The 14,148-nt window shown below is 35.0% G+C and overlaps 2 protein-coding genes across 2 annotated transcripts in view; both read left to right on the top strand.

Annotated features, from left to right (window-relative positions):
* LOC139898609 (uncharacterized) overlaps positions 1-10,491 on the top strand; it is a 34,935-nt gene extending 24,444 nt beyond the window's left edge. The window contains exons 3-5 of the mRNA XM_071881365.1: positions 9,210-9,357; positions 9,474-9,580; positions 10,050-10,491. Coding sequence (XP_071737466.1) covers positions 9,210-9,357; positions 9,474-9,580; positions 10,050-10,091 — 297 coding nt within the window. The 3' untranslated portion in view covers positions 10,092-10,491. The remainder of the gene's footprint in view (positions 1-9,209; positions 9,358-9,473; positions 9,581-10,049) is intronic.
* Positions 10,492-10,918: 427 nt separating this feature from the next.
* Positions 10,919-12,824, top strand: LOC139902085 (uncharacterized). Its single transcript, XM_071884741.1, has 5 exons — positions 10,919-10,993; positions 11,080-11,316; positions 11,566-11,697; positions 12,248-12,352; positions 12,477-12,824. The coding sequence occupies exons 1-5, from the start codon at positions 10,919-10,921 to the stop codon at positions 12,822-12,824; spliced, it is 897 nt and encodes a 298-aa protein (XP_071740842.1).
* The last annotated feature ends 1,324 nt before the right edge of the window (positions 12,825-14,148 follow it).

Raw genomic sequence — 14,148 nt, 5'->3', positions numbered from 1 at the left:
ACAATGGGAGACTCGAAAGAACCGATTTGATGAGTACCAATCTTCCACCGAATGACATCGAACGCATTTTCCACCCGGATAATTTCTTTTCAAACTTATCTATCACCGCTTTCCAATCGCCTATTCTTTTCATTTTTGTCCCGATAGGAATACCAAGATAGGTGAATGGGAAATTACCAATTTGGCAACCAAGATGTTGTGCAATCGGATATATATCCGAATGATCTACTCCCACCCCGAACACGCTACTTTTGTTGAAATTTACTTTAAGACCCGAGGCCAACTCGAAGCACTTCAATATATTTCGAAGATTGTAGGCATTCGTGCGACTCCATTCACCAAAGAATATAGTATCGTCGGCGTATTGAAGATGGGAAAGGAGCACCTTATCTTTTCCCACTTCGATTCCTTTAAAAAGATCACGATCGATAACCGCTTTTGTAAGGATGTTTAGACCCTCGGCGGCGATAATGAATAAGAAAGGTGAGAGCGGATCGCCTTGACGAACACCTCTACCAAGCGTGAATTCATTAGAGGGGAACCATTTATCAAAATAGAGATCGAGGCCGTGGTAAGGCAAGAACGAGTCCATTGTCTCCATTTGGAACCGAAACCCATGCATTTCATGACGTCGAATAGGAAGTTCCAATTAAGACTATCAAAAGCCTTTTCGAAATCGACTTTAAAGATGAGACCCTTTTTGTTACTTGCTTTAATGTAGTCAATCGTTTCGTTAGCAATTAACGCTCCATCAAGAATGAAACGCCCTTTAAGAAAAGCACTTTGCTCATGATCAGTGATGTTCGGGATTATCTTTCTAAGGCGGTTTGAAACTAACTTGGCCACAATTTTGTAGTAACTACCGATTAAACTTATCGGCCTATAATCATTTAAGCATAATGGGTCAGATTTCTTGGGAATGAGGGTGACGAAAGACGCGTTGCAACCCCTGGAGATCTCACCCGTCTCCCAGAACCAATTGATCGCATCAATGAGGTCGAATTTAATGATGTTCCAATATTTTTTAAAGAACCTTAGATTGAAGCCATCCGGCCCCGGGGCCTTGGAACTACCACAATCGCAAATTGCATCATGGATTTATGTTTCTGTGAAGTTTTTCTCGAGGTCTGCCGATTCATCAGTAGTGATCGAAGGGTAGGTTAAGTCTTCAAAAGAGGGCCTGTTATGGTTGGGTTCAGCGAAAAGGTTTGAGAAATGAGTTACGGCGGCAGTTTTGATACTATCGGGATTATCATTCCAAGAACCATCGATGATGAGACCACGAATGTTGTTTTTGTTGTAATTGTTCCTGATAACCGAATGAAAGAACTTTGAGTTCTCGTCGCCTTCTAGGGCGCAACGTACCCGGGCCTTTTGCTTTAGCATACTTGTTTTGATTTTTTTCATTTTCGAGCCAGCACTTGCGTGCTTGTTTCCAATCTGCTAACTCACTGTCATTTAGGTTCGACGATTCAGCTTTTAGCTCTAGTGACATAACTTTACTTTTATTTGAATCTATCTCCTGATCAATTTTGCTGAATTTAGAAACACTCCATGATTTAAGTGCACCCTTTACTTCTTTGAGTTTGGCTAAAAAGAGCCTGTCTTTACGTGGGCCTGGAGGAACAGTGGGGGGGTTTGTCCCAACTAGATGAGATGATGTTTTCTGCTTCTGGATCGTCTAGCCAAGAGTCGAAAACTTTGATGGGCTTTGGACCACATTTTTTTACCTCATCAAAGAGAGAAATCCGGCAGTAATCACAGCAGATAAATTATTCCACAAGGCCATGAATTTGTCTGATACAAGGAATCTATCTATTTTACTGAACTTTAGCCCATCTTCGCTAACACGAGTGAAACATCTACCGCCCATAGGAATATCAGAGAGACTGTTTGAATTAATAAAATCGTTGAAACGTTTAGCTCTATTCTCTATAAAGACACAGTTGAGCCGCTCATCGTCTTTTCTTACCTCATTGAAATCACCACAAAGTGCCCAGGCTTCGTCACTATTACCAATTAGAGATGATACTGGTTTTTAATGAACTTGTCCATACCGTGAGAGTCCAAATTATGAGATCCTTATGAATTAATTATTTGAGTAACTTTACTTTGACATATATTATTGATTACTGATTCATGATTAACGAAAAGATCCATCCAGTTTTTAGTTTAAAATACGTTCATAATTGCTTTGTAAACTATTTATATAACTAAAATACTATCTAATCATGGAGGTGGTGATGACATGGTAAGATCCTGACTTTATAATATGGAAATTAAGGGTTCGATTCTATGAAATTACAAATTATTCTCCCTCATGGCCACGAGGTTTGCCTGTAATGACTCTGGACTGTTCGCGAAATGAGTAATCGTCGTGGGATTAGTCAGTTCAAAAAAGTTGGATACTCAGGTTAAAAAAAAAAATATCTCAACATGTATATGTGTCATCTCTTGATTATTGACAAATAAGCTAAAATTCTATATGACATTCTATTATTAATTCAAAAGTTTAAACCAAATACTTTATATAAATATAAAAAAATAAATCATATAGATAAACAAATAAAATAAAAAATAGATAGGGTATAAATAATAATAGATACGGGTATATGACTATTCCTAATATACATTTGAATGCAATTTTTTTATATCTATTCCTAATCTATCGATAGTATCTAATAAATCTCTAAAATGATAATATCATAAATAAAAATTATTACAAGCTTAAGAAAAATCAAAAATAAAGAGAAAATTTTCTAAACCTCCTAATGATGTTTTCATTAAAATAATTAATTGTATTTGATAAAAATATTAACATGTTAATTGTATAATATATGAAGATTATGTATAACCTTATGAAAAAATACTCTCATAACCATATGTACAATATTTGAGACATTATGTACAATCTTATGATAAAATACCTTCATGGTCATATGTACAATATTTGAAACATTATGTACAACCTTATGGTAAAATATCTCAATCACCATATGTACAAACTTTAAAACAATTTGTACAATTTTTTACAAAACACACCATGAAAATATGTTAAAAATTTGAAGCATATTGTACAATCTTCATATAATAATTGTATTTCAATTTTTGAAAAAATTTCAAAAGGCATTTGTTATTACTAATAATTAGTATTAAAAATATAAATACTCAAATGTTAAACAAACTTTATTATTATTATTTATTACTTATTATTATAATTATTATCGTTATTATTATTATTCAAATATGAGTTATTTTACGGGATTAATTACGTTACTTATACATGTAAAATACATGTATCAATAAAAGGTTGTAATGTAAACTTCTATGACAATGAAAATAGTAACTGTGATGAAAATTAGAAGAAGGTGGTGGGAGAATAAATATAAATCATTTATTCAAATCAAGTTAAGTACATCAATATGTTTATGAAAAGAACGAGTCATTAAACTAAATGACTTTAGCATTTACATTCAATTAACTCCCAAAACATATCATTAAACTGTTTCGTTTAAACAAACTCGTGGTTCCACGGGCCATTTCACTGGTTGTTACCTTAAATGCCAAATTGATTATATTGAGACTTTAGAATGCAATTTTTTAGTAGATACAATTATTATTTTCCAAACTTACAAATAAATTATATAATTATTTAAATGGAAATTTATATTTAATATCAAATATATTAAGAGATACTTGTCAAAAAAAATATCTTTTTCTTGTAGTATATATGCAACTATATTACGAGTGTGAGTATTTTGAATTTGTTTATTATGTTCGAAACGTATAAAATATGAAATATTATTCAGTATGGTGCATTGCTAAAGTTATTGTACGTACCTACCATTTAAAAGTACATATTCATATGTGTTTTTTGATAGATACAATTTTTTATAAGGTATACATATACAATAGTAATTTGTTAGATGCAGATGGTTAGTTGTACATAGGTTTTTTCTAAAGGAGTACCGGGGAGTAGTTTGAAAGTTTATTTTTCGTATGTGTTTTGTGGTAAATACATTTTTTATAAGTTATTATACTATATAATATATAATAGTAAAATATTAGATACAAATGGTCGGGTTGTTTTTCACGGGTATATATTATCATCGAGTGATTTGAAAGTGTTGTATGACAATAATGTTAATATTACCAAACATATAATAAGTGTGATTTTTAAAGAAGAGTTACAAGATTTGTAATTCATTTGAACAATTTACTTTTTACATGTTTCTATGTTTACATTTTTTTTTTTCCCCTTGAAAGGCAAGCAAGATTTTATATTAAAAAATAATTAGTACAAAGGCCTGCAAGAAGCATGCTAGATACCAAATGATGCGGCAATACAAGAAATGCCAAAATTATTAAATTACATCAGATGAAACGAAGCTACTTTGCTACACCAAACGAATGTTTGGCAGAAGTCCATAGCTCAACCATGATCATCAACCGAGTTGGGGTTTAGGAGCCATTAATTTCAATCGAGCTTGAATATGTTCGAGCGTTTTGATATCCATTCAAATGTTTTAACTTGGATCTCATTAAGTATCATTGGCGCGTTTCCTTTATGATCTCTAAATACAATTGAGGATCTGTTCTTCCATATCATGTAACCGCATGTCCATTCAATGGCTTGCGATAGTTTGGAGGATGACGATGCAGCCGAGTTACTCTTGGTGATGAAAGTTTCTTCCATTTTTGAGTGAGCCATGCGACCTTTATTCCACCATGGATTAAACATATCCCATAAATCATTTGCAAAGGAACATTTCAAAAAGATAGTCAACTGTTTTAATGTCATTATCACAAGTGGGGCACTTTAGAGTGTTGAGATCGATACCACAGTTTGTCGAGCTCAATACAAACCGGAATTCTCCCCAACAATGTGAGCGGAATAAGAATACCAATTTTTTGTGGTACTAAGTTGTTGCACATAGTTGGCTTACTAGGATTTGTAGATGGAAGGAGCTTTTCATCAATCTTCTGCGCAAAGACGAATGTAGATAGTATTCCATTTGTTTGCAAATTGCAAGTCCAATAGTCGATATCTTTATGCCCAAAACTGAAGTTTTCAAGGAGATTCTACAATTCTTCAACTCAGTTCTACCGGTAGGAGTACGGGACCAATACCATATGTTAGACCAATTAGTATCCTGTTTCACCACACGATCCATGACTAGAGGGTTTTTGTTTATAAAGCCTTCAGAATTTATCGCTAAATATCTTGTCTCCAAGCCACCTGTCTTTCCAAAAAGGGTGTTATCACCTTTGCTAACATTTATCACAAAAGAATTAGAAAACTCAATGTCAAGCTTCTCAATTTCATGCCTAATGTTTCGAATAGAATTCCATGTCGTTTTTTTGAAGTTGTTTTGATTTAAATCATTAAAACCCAACCCCCCATCCCTTCCATGAACACATCGAATGACTTTTACCCAAAGCGCATTTTTTTTGTTCGGAACCGCTACCACCATTTTCCTAATAAAGCCAATTTTTTTGCTTTAAGTGACCCGATATTCAACCCCCTACCTGCATAAGGTAAAAGAATATTATCCCATTTAACCCATGAAAATTTTAAATTATCACTCGACTCACTCCAAAAGAAATTATGTCTCAAACATTCAAGTGAGTTGATGACACACGTAGGAGCACGGAATAATGAGAAGACATGCAATGGAAGACTAGTAAGCACCACTTTAATCAGGGTAAGACGACCGTCAAATGACAACGATTTAGCTTTCCAATCAGATAATCTATTATGGAACTTTTCAATTATTGACTTCCAATCCCGAATATTGTTCATCTTTTGTTCAATTGGGAGACCTAGATAGGTAAATGGAAAGCTTCCTTCATGACATCCGTTCTGGTTCTCCATCGATTCGATATGATTGTTTTGTATACCAATACCACAAAGACAACTCTTTGAAACATTAACCTTCAACCCCGAGAAAACTTCATAGCAAGATAGTACTTTATAAAGGTTACCTCCATTCCTTTTGTTCCATTCACCAAAAAGATTTTATTATAATTAATTGCAATTTCAATTACCTACATGCCTAATTTTCTATTTTCTATTGTCTTAATTCTATTATCAATTAATTGCAATTTCACAAGAGTAACAATCAACAAGATGTTTAGTAGTGCATCGCACGGGTTAAATAATTTACTAATGTGTGTGTATATATATAATATATAATATATAATATATAATAAAATCTTGTATTGTAGCTCATGTGGTAGTGGTCTGCCTCTCTTTACGAGATGTCACTTTCGTGAGATGCAACATTGCACACAAGGTTGCCCCTTGTATTGTAGCTCATGTGGTAGTGGTCTGCCTCTCTTTACGAGATGTCACTTTCGTGAGGTACAACATTGCACACAAGGTTGCCCCTTAACCCTTGAATTATACCGAAGGGTACCTTCCGCACATCGCGCTGCGGGGCAGTGGAGGAGGGGGGTTTTACCGCTCATGCCCTCTGATTGTGTCGGGTTTCCTCCTAGACACCAGTTGGGGGCGGGTTATGCAAATGCGGGAGATGAACGCGTCACATTGCGGAGGCAGTGGGGAGGGGGTTTTACCGCCCATTCCCTCGGATTTTGTTGGGTTTCTTCTTAGGAAGCAGTTGGGGGCGGGTTATGCAACTGCGAGAAACAAACGCGTGGGTGGTTTAGTCTTCCCTGGGTGATCCCGAATTGCTTGAAACGACTCAAACCCATTTATTAAAAACCGATACATATAATTTTTTTAATACAAGGCAACAGGTGCGGCGCACCATATCACGGGTGCGACACACCTCAACACTGGTGCGGTGCACCAGGTGCCCATTGCGGCGCATCACAACACTGATTTTTGACACCTCAATGTCGGTAGCAAAATCCACTTTATGGTGCGGCGCACCATGTGCTGAAACTTCAGTTTCAACATTTAAAACCCATTTTGACTCATCTCCAAGTATACTTTTGACACCAAATTGCACATTTCAGTTAGCACCTGTTTTGATAACAAATAACACTTCAGAATACAACATCGTTAGTTCAACCATATTCTTGGGCATTATACGGCCCATTACAAATCAAAATGACAAATTGAATCCATTTGAGTTTTAATACAAAAATAAGGAACCGAGCATGGCGTTTAGGAATTCGGTACCCAAACTAACAAAACATCCAAAAGAATCCTGTAAGGCACAATCCACCAAGTCAAGCTAGCCTAAAATCTTACCATTTCCTTTGTCCGCACACGAATCTATAAAAAATCTTCAACAATGAGGGTAAGCATAACGCTTAGTGAATGCAATAATTATATACATACATACATAAGTCACCTTTGTTGCAAACAATTTAAATATAACGCATACAAAGCTAGCATCACAATTAGCATGTAATCACAATATAAAATGCTAAATAAACAACACACAAAATATGGTTAACCATAAACACTAGGGGATGGTAAACGCACAACCAATAGTGTATACACAAGGCACGGTATAGCACTAATCCCCGAAGTGTCCGTCAACGCCCGACGTGAAGTGATCTGACAATCGGTCACAACCACCATTCTCGCACTTGTCGAATAAACGACATACGGTGTTGCCAACGCACGGTATACACCATTACACTATGTAGTTTCCAATGCATAGAATTAAGTGAATCCAACGCACGGATAACACTATAACCACAACACCCGCAACTTATATACATGCATATATAATAATTCTACTCACCTTAACCGCTTGATGAGAGCAGCACTTAAAGCCGACGCTCAAGGATGTAAAACATCTATTACAATCCATATAAATCAACTAAGCACCAAGTTGACTATAACAAACACACTAAGGCTTTCAAGTGTAGATTTCTACCCATTTTGCACTTGACCAAACTTGACACAAGCCAAAACACCCATAATCACTAATGGCGGGTGATTATGTCTCTAATACACAAATTTACGCAATTTTCAAGTATTAACCTCCTTACTTCTCAAATCAAAGTCACACAAAACACAATTTGACCCATTTCAAGGTCAACACCTAAATTTAGGTTAACAACTAGCTCAAACAACAACATAATCACTATCACACAAGTGTTCCAGTGATCATGCCCAATTTCAAGACTTACAATAGTTAAAATTCGTCATTAAACTCTAAACCACAACATTAGAGTTTACATACCGAAATTACACACTAAAACCCCCAAATTTCTCAAGGAATGGAGTTTATAACCCAATACAACCCAAACCCTAACCCTAGATCAAAACAACACTAAAAATTTGAATTAGGATTTTACCTTAAGTGCAGAATCGAGCTAGATGGCTGCAACACAAGGATTGAGTTCCAATTTGGGTGAGAAGCAACACCTTCTTCACGAATTGAGCTTCCTCTCTCTAGATTTTGTTTCTCTTACTAAGTTAGGTGTTTGAAGATGAAGAAAAATGACCTTTAGATCTAATCTTTATGGTCTTAACCTGTCCATGCAATATTTACACCTAACACCCCTTACTTAAAAAATAAACAAAACTGTACAACACCCTTTTCCAGACACAGGTGCAGACTAAGCTGGTGCGGCGCACTTGGCTGCTGATAATTCTAATTTGTACATTGTTGTTCAAAAAATATATAATATTATATTATATATTATATATTATATATTATATATTATATAATAATAATAATAGTATGAATATAGACCCCACTTTTGTGGGATTGGGTATTGTTGTTGTAGTATGAATATAGATAAGTTTTGATCTACAGTGGTATAACTTATTTATAATTTTATTTATTTATAATTTATATGAATATTTATGAATGAGCTTTGATATTAAAGAAATCTTAGTTTAGAACAAAAACATACTCTATAAGCAAAGGTGTATGTCAACCTTCTAACTATTCAATTCCTTCTATTCCAACTATTCCATTGCGTTACTCTTTTGCTAATGTATCACTTATTGAAAAAGTTCGCGAATTTTAACTGGCCTTTCACTATATGAATACATTTTTTAAATTATATATACATAATATATACATATATAGTTCGTTATACAATTGATTCATCCACCATTGTTGTGCATTATTACACTATTTAATGCACAATATTAGTAGATTTATTTATTAAATAATTTGATGGAAATATCACCTCCCTCTCTGTATGGAAGGACATAATATAATAAGAAAAAAACTCAAGCACATTTTCTTTTTGTGAATGCGAAACTGCAGAAGTACAATATGTTTATGGCTCAAATGGGTTGTGCAGCAATTGGTGTCGCAGCGTTTTCATTTTTTGGGCCTGGCTGGCTCTCTAGGAGCACCGCCCTCTCGGCTTCACTAGCCTTCATGATCTATACTCGATCTATTCATCCACCAGGTACTTATGACAAACCATATATGAAGGCAAGTTTCAGTCATTCAACTAGAATGAAAAAAAAAAGAGTAACACATTTTGTATCTTAAAATTTAATTACTTAATTCACGTGATTGCAGCTGCGAGTTTGCCTTTATTATTTATCGATGGGGCGAAATTTCACCACTTGAAGTTTTGGTATGTTTTGTTCCCTGGTGCAGCTGGTTGTCTTCTTCTCTGTTTGATAGTAAGTTTCTTTTTGGAAAACAAAACATTGAGGTGGTAAAATGAATGGGTTGGGTAATGCTCTAATGGATCATCAAACAGGTAATTTTGGTACTTGTTGAAATGGGTCGAGTTGTATTTATTGAAAACAACTTTTGTTCAAATGTCAAATATTATCAAAAGAAATTGTGTCCCCTATTTGAGATAAGATGTGATAAATGTTACCCTTATATTGAAGATAAATTTGACTGAATTTATTTAAAAACTAAATGTCTGAGTGTAATAATGAGAGTAAATTGGGAGTTTAATGATAATATTACTTACTACTGTATGAAATATTTTTCAAGTAGACAGTTATTTTGAACCAAATATAAATAGTAAGGTGGACATATTTGAATTAACAAGTACATATTGGCAAAAACACGATTCATGAGCTTTAATGCAATAACCATTAATTAACTTTTTTGCTCTACATTGGACAATAATTGCAGCAAGAAGTGGTCTGTTACTTGAAAGACAATGTCAAGTTCTAAGAGTAATGAAACTCACATTTTTTGGCCTACTGGATAGGATTCATATTGTAAAGGGAGTTGAAGATGGCATATGCAAATTCAAACATGTAGTTTGGTCTTTGTTCTTAACCCTTGTGAAGTTTATTTTTTTTGTTTGTTGTCAGCTCAAATGAGATCAAATTTGGGTGAATCATTTTGAAGGTGCATAGTTGTATATGATGTAATAAAAGTGGTACATTATACCAATTTTGACTCGGTTTAAATGGCTAGAATGATGAGGGGTAAGTCTTGTATTAGAGGCGATTTGTTTTGTAGGTTTGTTTGGTCGTCTTTTTATTTTTTTGGTAGAATTTATTAAAACTGGCGAGAAGCTAGAAACAGAAGTTTTCATGGGTTTTTGGTCTCATTCTATTTTTGTATCGTTTTGATTTTTTCCTGCTGTTGTGTTGGAATAATTGGGCTTATTATTTGGTTTATGGCACGTGCATGGAGGAGTCCAAATTTTGTCATCCGGTTTATTTGCTAGTTAGTTATCTTTTATTTTATCATGTATTCATGTATCCACATACTTGTTAGTGAAGTTGTGAAGGCCTTTTTATTTGTTGATTGCATTGCAGTTGTCTTGCAAGGCTTTATATAGCCGTTAATTGTTCAATAATAGCTAAGAGGGTTTTTAGCCATTTGTGTTTACATATACGCATATATAGATTACATTTGGTATCAGGAGCCTTTCTTCATCAAAAGAGCAGTAGCAGCACCTACATTAAGAAATTAATCAAATGAGTGAAGAGAGAACATTAACGCACATACCTCACTACGATGGACACTACGATCTTTAAAGTGAGCTTATGGAGAATCTGCTAAGAGCCAAAGGTTTGTGGCACATTATCGAGCAACGAATTGATGAGCCAAAAGAAGATGCAGTTCTGAATGAAATTGAATAGAAATAACTGGATAGCGCACCTATGAAAGATCATCAGGTAAAGCATTTAAGCATTAATTGTTTCAGGCGTTGAATCGAGATATTTTTCAACAGATATTGGACAGGAGAACGTCTAAAGTTGTATGGGAATCCATGAGGCTCAAGTTCGGAGTAAATGTAAAGGTTAAGAAGGCACTTCTTAATTCTTTACGAAGGGAATTTGAAATCTTGGCAATGAAGAACGCTGAAACCATAACCGATTACTTTGCAAGAGTATTGGCGGTTTCAAACAAAATGAGGAGTATTGGAGAAGCAATTTATGAGGCAAAAATCGTTAAGAAGATCCTTCATACACTAATGTAGAAATTTACTTGCATTGTAGTGTCTATTGAAGAGTCACAATATTAGAAATAGAGTATGATTTGAGTGTCCGGATTGTTCCTTGAATCGTTTATTCACTTTCACTATAAAGTATTTCGACCCAATGATTGTCTTGGTTTCACGAAATCATTACAGGGATAAGACAAGAATGCAATATGTATTTTTGGCAATGAAATCACAAATCACGTATAGTGCCTTTTTGGGACCCCAGCCAGGGGTGCTGCCCCTTGGACCCCGCAAGGGGGCGCAGCCGCGTTGACCCTCGCCTTTTCGTCGCATTATCGAGTCAAGTCTTACGGTGTGCACTCCCTACTCTCCAAACCCGTTAATAAGTATAACTCAATAACCCTTTCTTACATATAAATAGCAACTACCTAAAATGATTGTTGGATTACACTAAAATCACTAACACACAAGACACGGAGAAAATGATTATCGATAACTGTAAGGATTATAGGACCCAAACAATAAGATTAATCACTGAGATTAATCACCCACTTCGACAAACGAAAGACAATAAAACAAGAAAATTAAATAACACCAGATTTAACGTGGTTATATGTAATCGAATATCGATTACTTTAATTCACGGACCAACTAGAGAGATTTTTATTGATATAATTCGTAGATACAACTGAGGGTTACATTAGGATGCTTATATAGGCCAAAAACACCTTGGAGAACAAGAAAAACATAAATTTGGAAACTTCTCGCCAGACGAAGCCGCGCCGCGCCTCCAAGGCTAAACTCCGGACAGTCGTTTTCCAAAATCTGATGCTCTAGGTTTCAAGTGCTAGGCCGCGTCGCACCTTCCAAGGCCGCGGCGCGCCTCCCCTGTGTTTTGATATTCTTCACATCCAACAATAACCTCCAGAGTCCGCTAGTTGTCCATGAACAGAAGTTCAAGCAATCCAACCTAGAAGGTGAAGATCATGCACTCAAGATTGAAGAATATTCGAATGTTAGAGGTAGAGGCAGGGTTAGATCTTCATATCGTGGAAGAGGAAGAGGACGTGGAAGGTTAACATTGATAAGGCAATGGTGGAATGTTACAAGTGTAGAAACTTGTGACACTTTCAATATGAGTGTCCCTTGTTCCCAAGGAAGCTAATTTTGCAGAAATGGAGGAAGAATATCAGTTGTTGTTAATGACATATGAGGAAACAAGTCATCGTGTTGTAAACAGTAGCAATGCTTGGTTCCTGGACTTCGGTTGCTCCTATCACATGTGTGGGAATCGTAAGTTATTTTGTACACTCGATTCATCTTTTTCTCATACTGTTAAATTGAGAAACAACACTAAAATGGATGTAGCTGGAAAAGGAAAAGGGAAACTTGTGGCAAATGGTTCGTGTTCTGCCATAACTGACGTTTACTATGTACCAGAGTCGAGTATTAATCTTCTTAGCATTGGTCAGTTGCAAGAAAAAATGTGTACTGTTACTATTTAAGGATGTATTGTGTGTTGTGTACCATCCAAAAAGGGCAAAATGGTGAGCTTAAACATGTCTACGAATAGAATGTATGTTTTGCACACTGATTCAAACGAGGTGAAAGTAACATTTAATAATGCTATCGAGTATGTGAAGGTGTAGATATACAAAGAAGAAGTGGCTTTGCGAAAAATAAACAAGAGATAAAAACGAAGAGATAAAGATCAAAAAATTAAAAAATATATAAAGGTAAAAGAAGAATTTAAAAGGGCGTTTAAAATTAGGGGTTTTCATGATAATCGTACACGAGGATGGTTTCCTATAAACATTTTTATTTTTTTTAAAAAATAGCGCTTATTTTTAATTTCAAATTCAAAAAATACTTTTAAAATAGTGAAAGACTTGCCGTTTACCCGGGGTTTACCAACTAGAGGGGAGCCATTATGGCTCGTCACTTAGGGGGTTCCTCGTAAAAAAAAAAAAAAAAGATCAGAATTATGCAATAACACTCTATTTCTTTTTTTAATTTTAATGTTTATATTTGTGAAATACCTTCCCAATGCAAAAACACTCTATTTCTTTTTTAAGATTAATGTTTTTTTTACAAAATAAAAAAAAATCAAACTGTGAGGACTTAATGATGCGCCCTATAGTTTGCACGCATAAAAAACCATCATGAGACAAGAAAAATCGTTTAAAAAGCATAAAAACAACACCAGAAACATTTTTTATAATAAAGTCGGCCAACGCTTTGCGTACAGAAAAGTATCATTAAAGCATAACGCAGACCGCCCAGAGTTTCACATAAGCCCTGAAGGTAGCTTTTTATGTTTAAGTCTTAAAATGAACACGTGAGAAACACATATGCAACGTGAGCTCACTGACCACACATTATACGCTTAAGTCGACCAATGACAATGTGACATGTGTCTCCAAACATTATGGAGGATTCATACCTATAAATAGACCCATTGGGTCATTACTTTACATCATTCAGTAACTTGTGGAGGAAAACACACTTTCTCTCTCACACAGAACTTTCTCACTCTAGAATCTTAACGCTTAGCCAAAGAGCGCTAGTCGGACCAACTCATACTTTGGTTCGGGAAGATTGATAAAGCCACCCCACGGCATCTTAACCGTGATCCAGGTCCGCAGAAATTATTTTCCGAGAGTAAACATCAATCGACAATATACCCTCCACGCTAAGTAATCCTAAACTTGCACTTATACCTGTAACCGCTAACCGAAAATAAGTATTATCACTGATCAAGAAATACATCAATTCATATCAGAGATATATAGTGAATATATTTAAAATCGAAAAAATAATTTGTATCTT

This window comes from Rutidosis leptorrhynchoides, chromosome 3 (assembly GCF_046630445.1).
Source record: "Rutidosis leptorrhynchoides isolate AG116_Rl617_1_P2 chromosome 3, CSIRO_AGI_Rlap_v1, whole genome shotgun sequence".
Lineage (NCBI taxonomy): Eukaryota > Viridiplantae > Streptophyta > Magnoliopsida > Asterales > Asteraceae > Rutidosis > Rutidosis leptorrhynchoides.
Note: the sequence above shows the minus strand (reverse complement) of the source record. Positions and strands in the feature narration are given on the sequence as shown.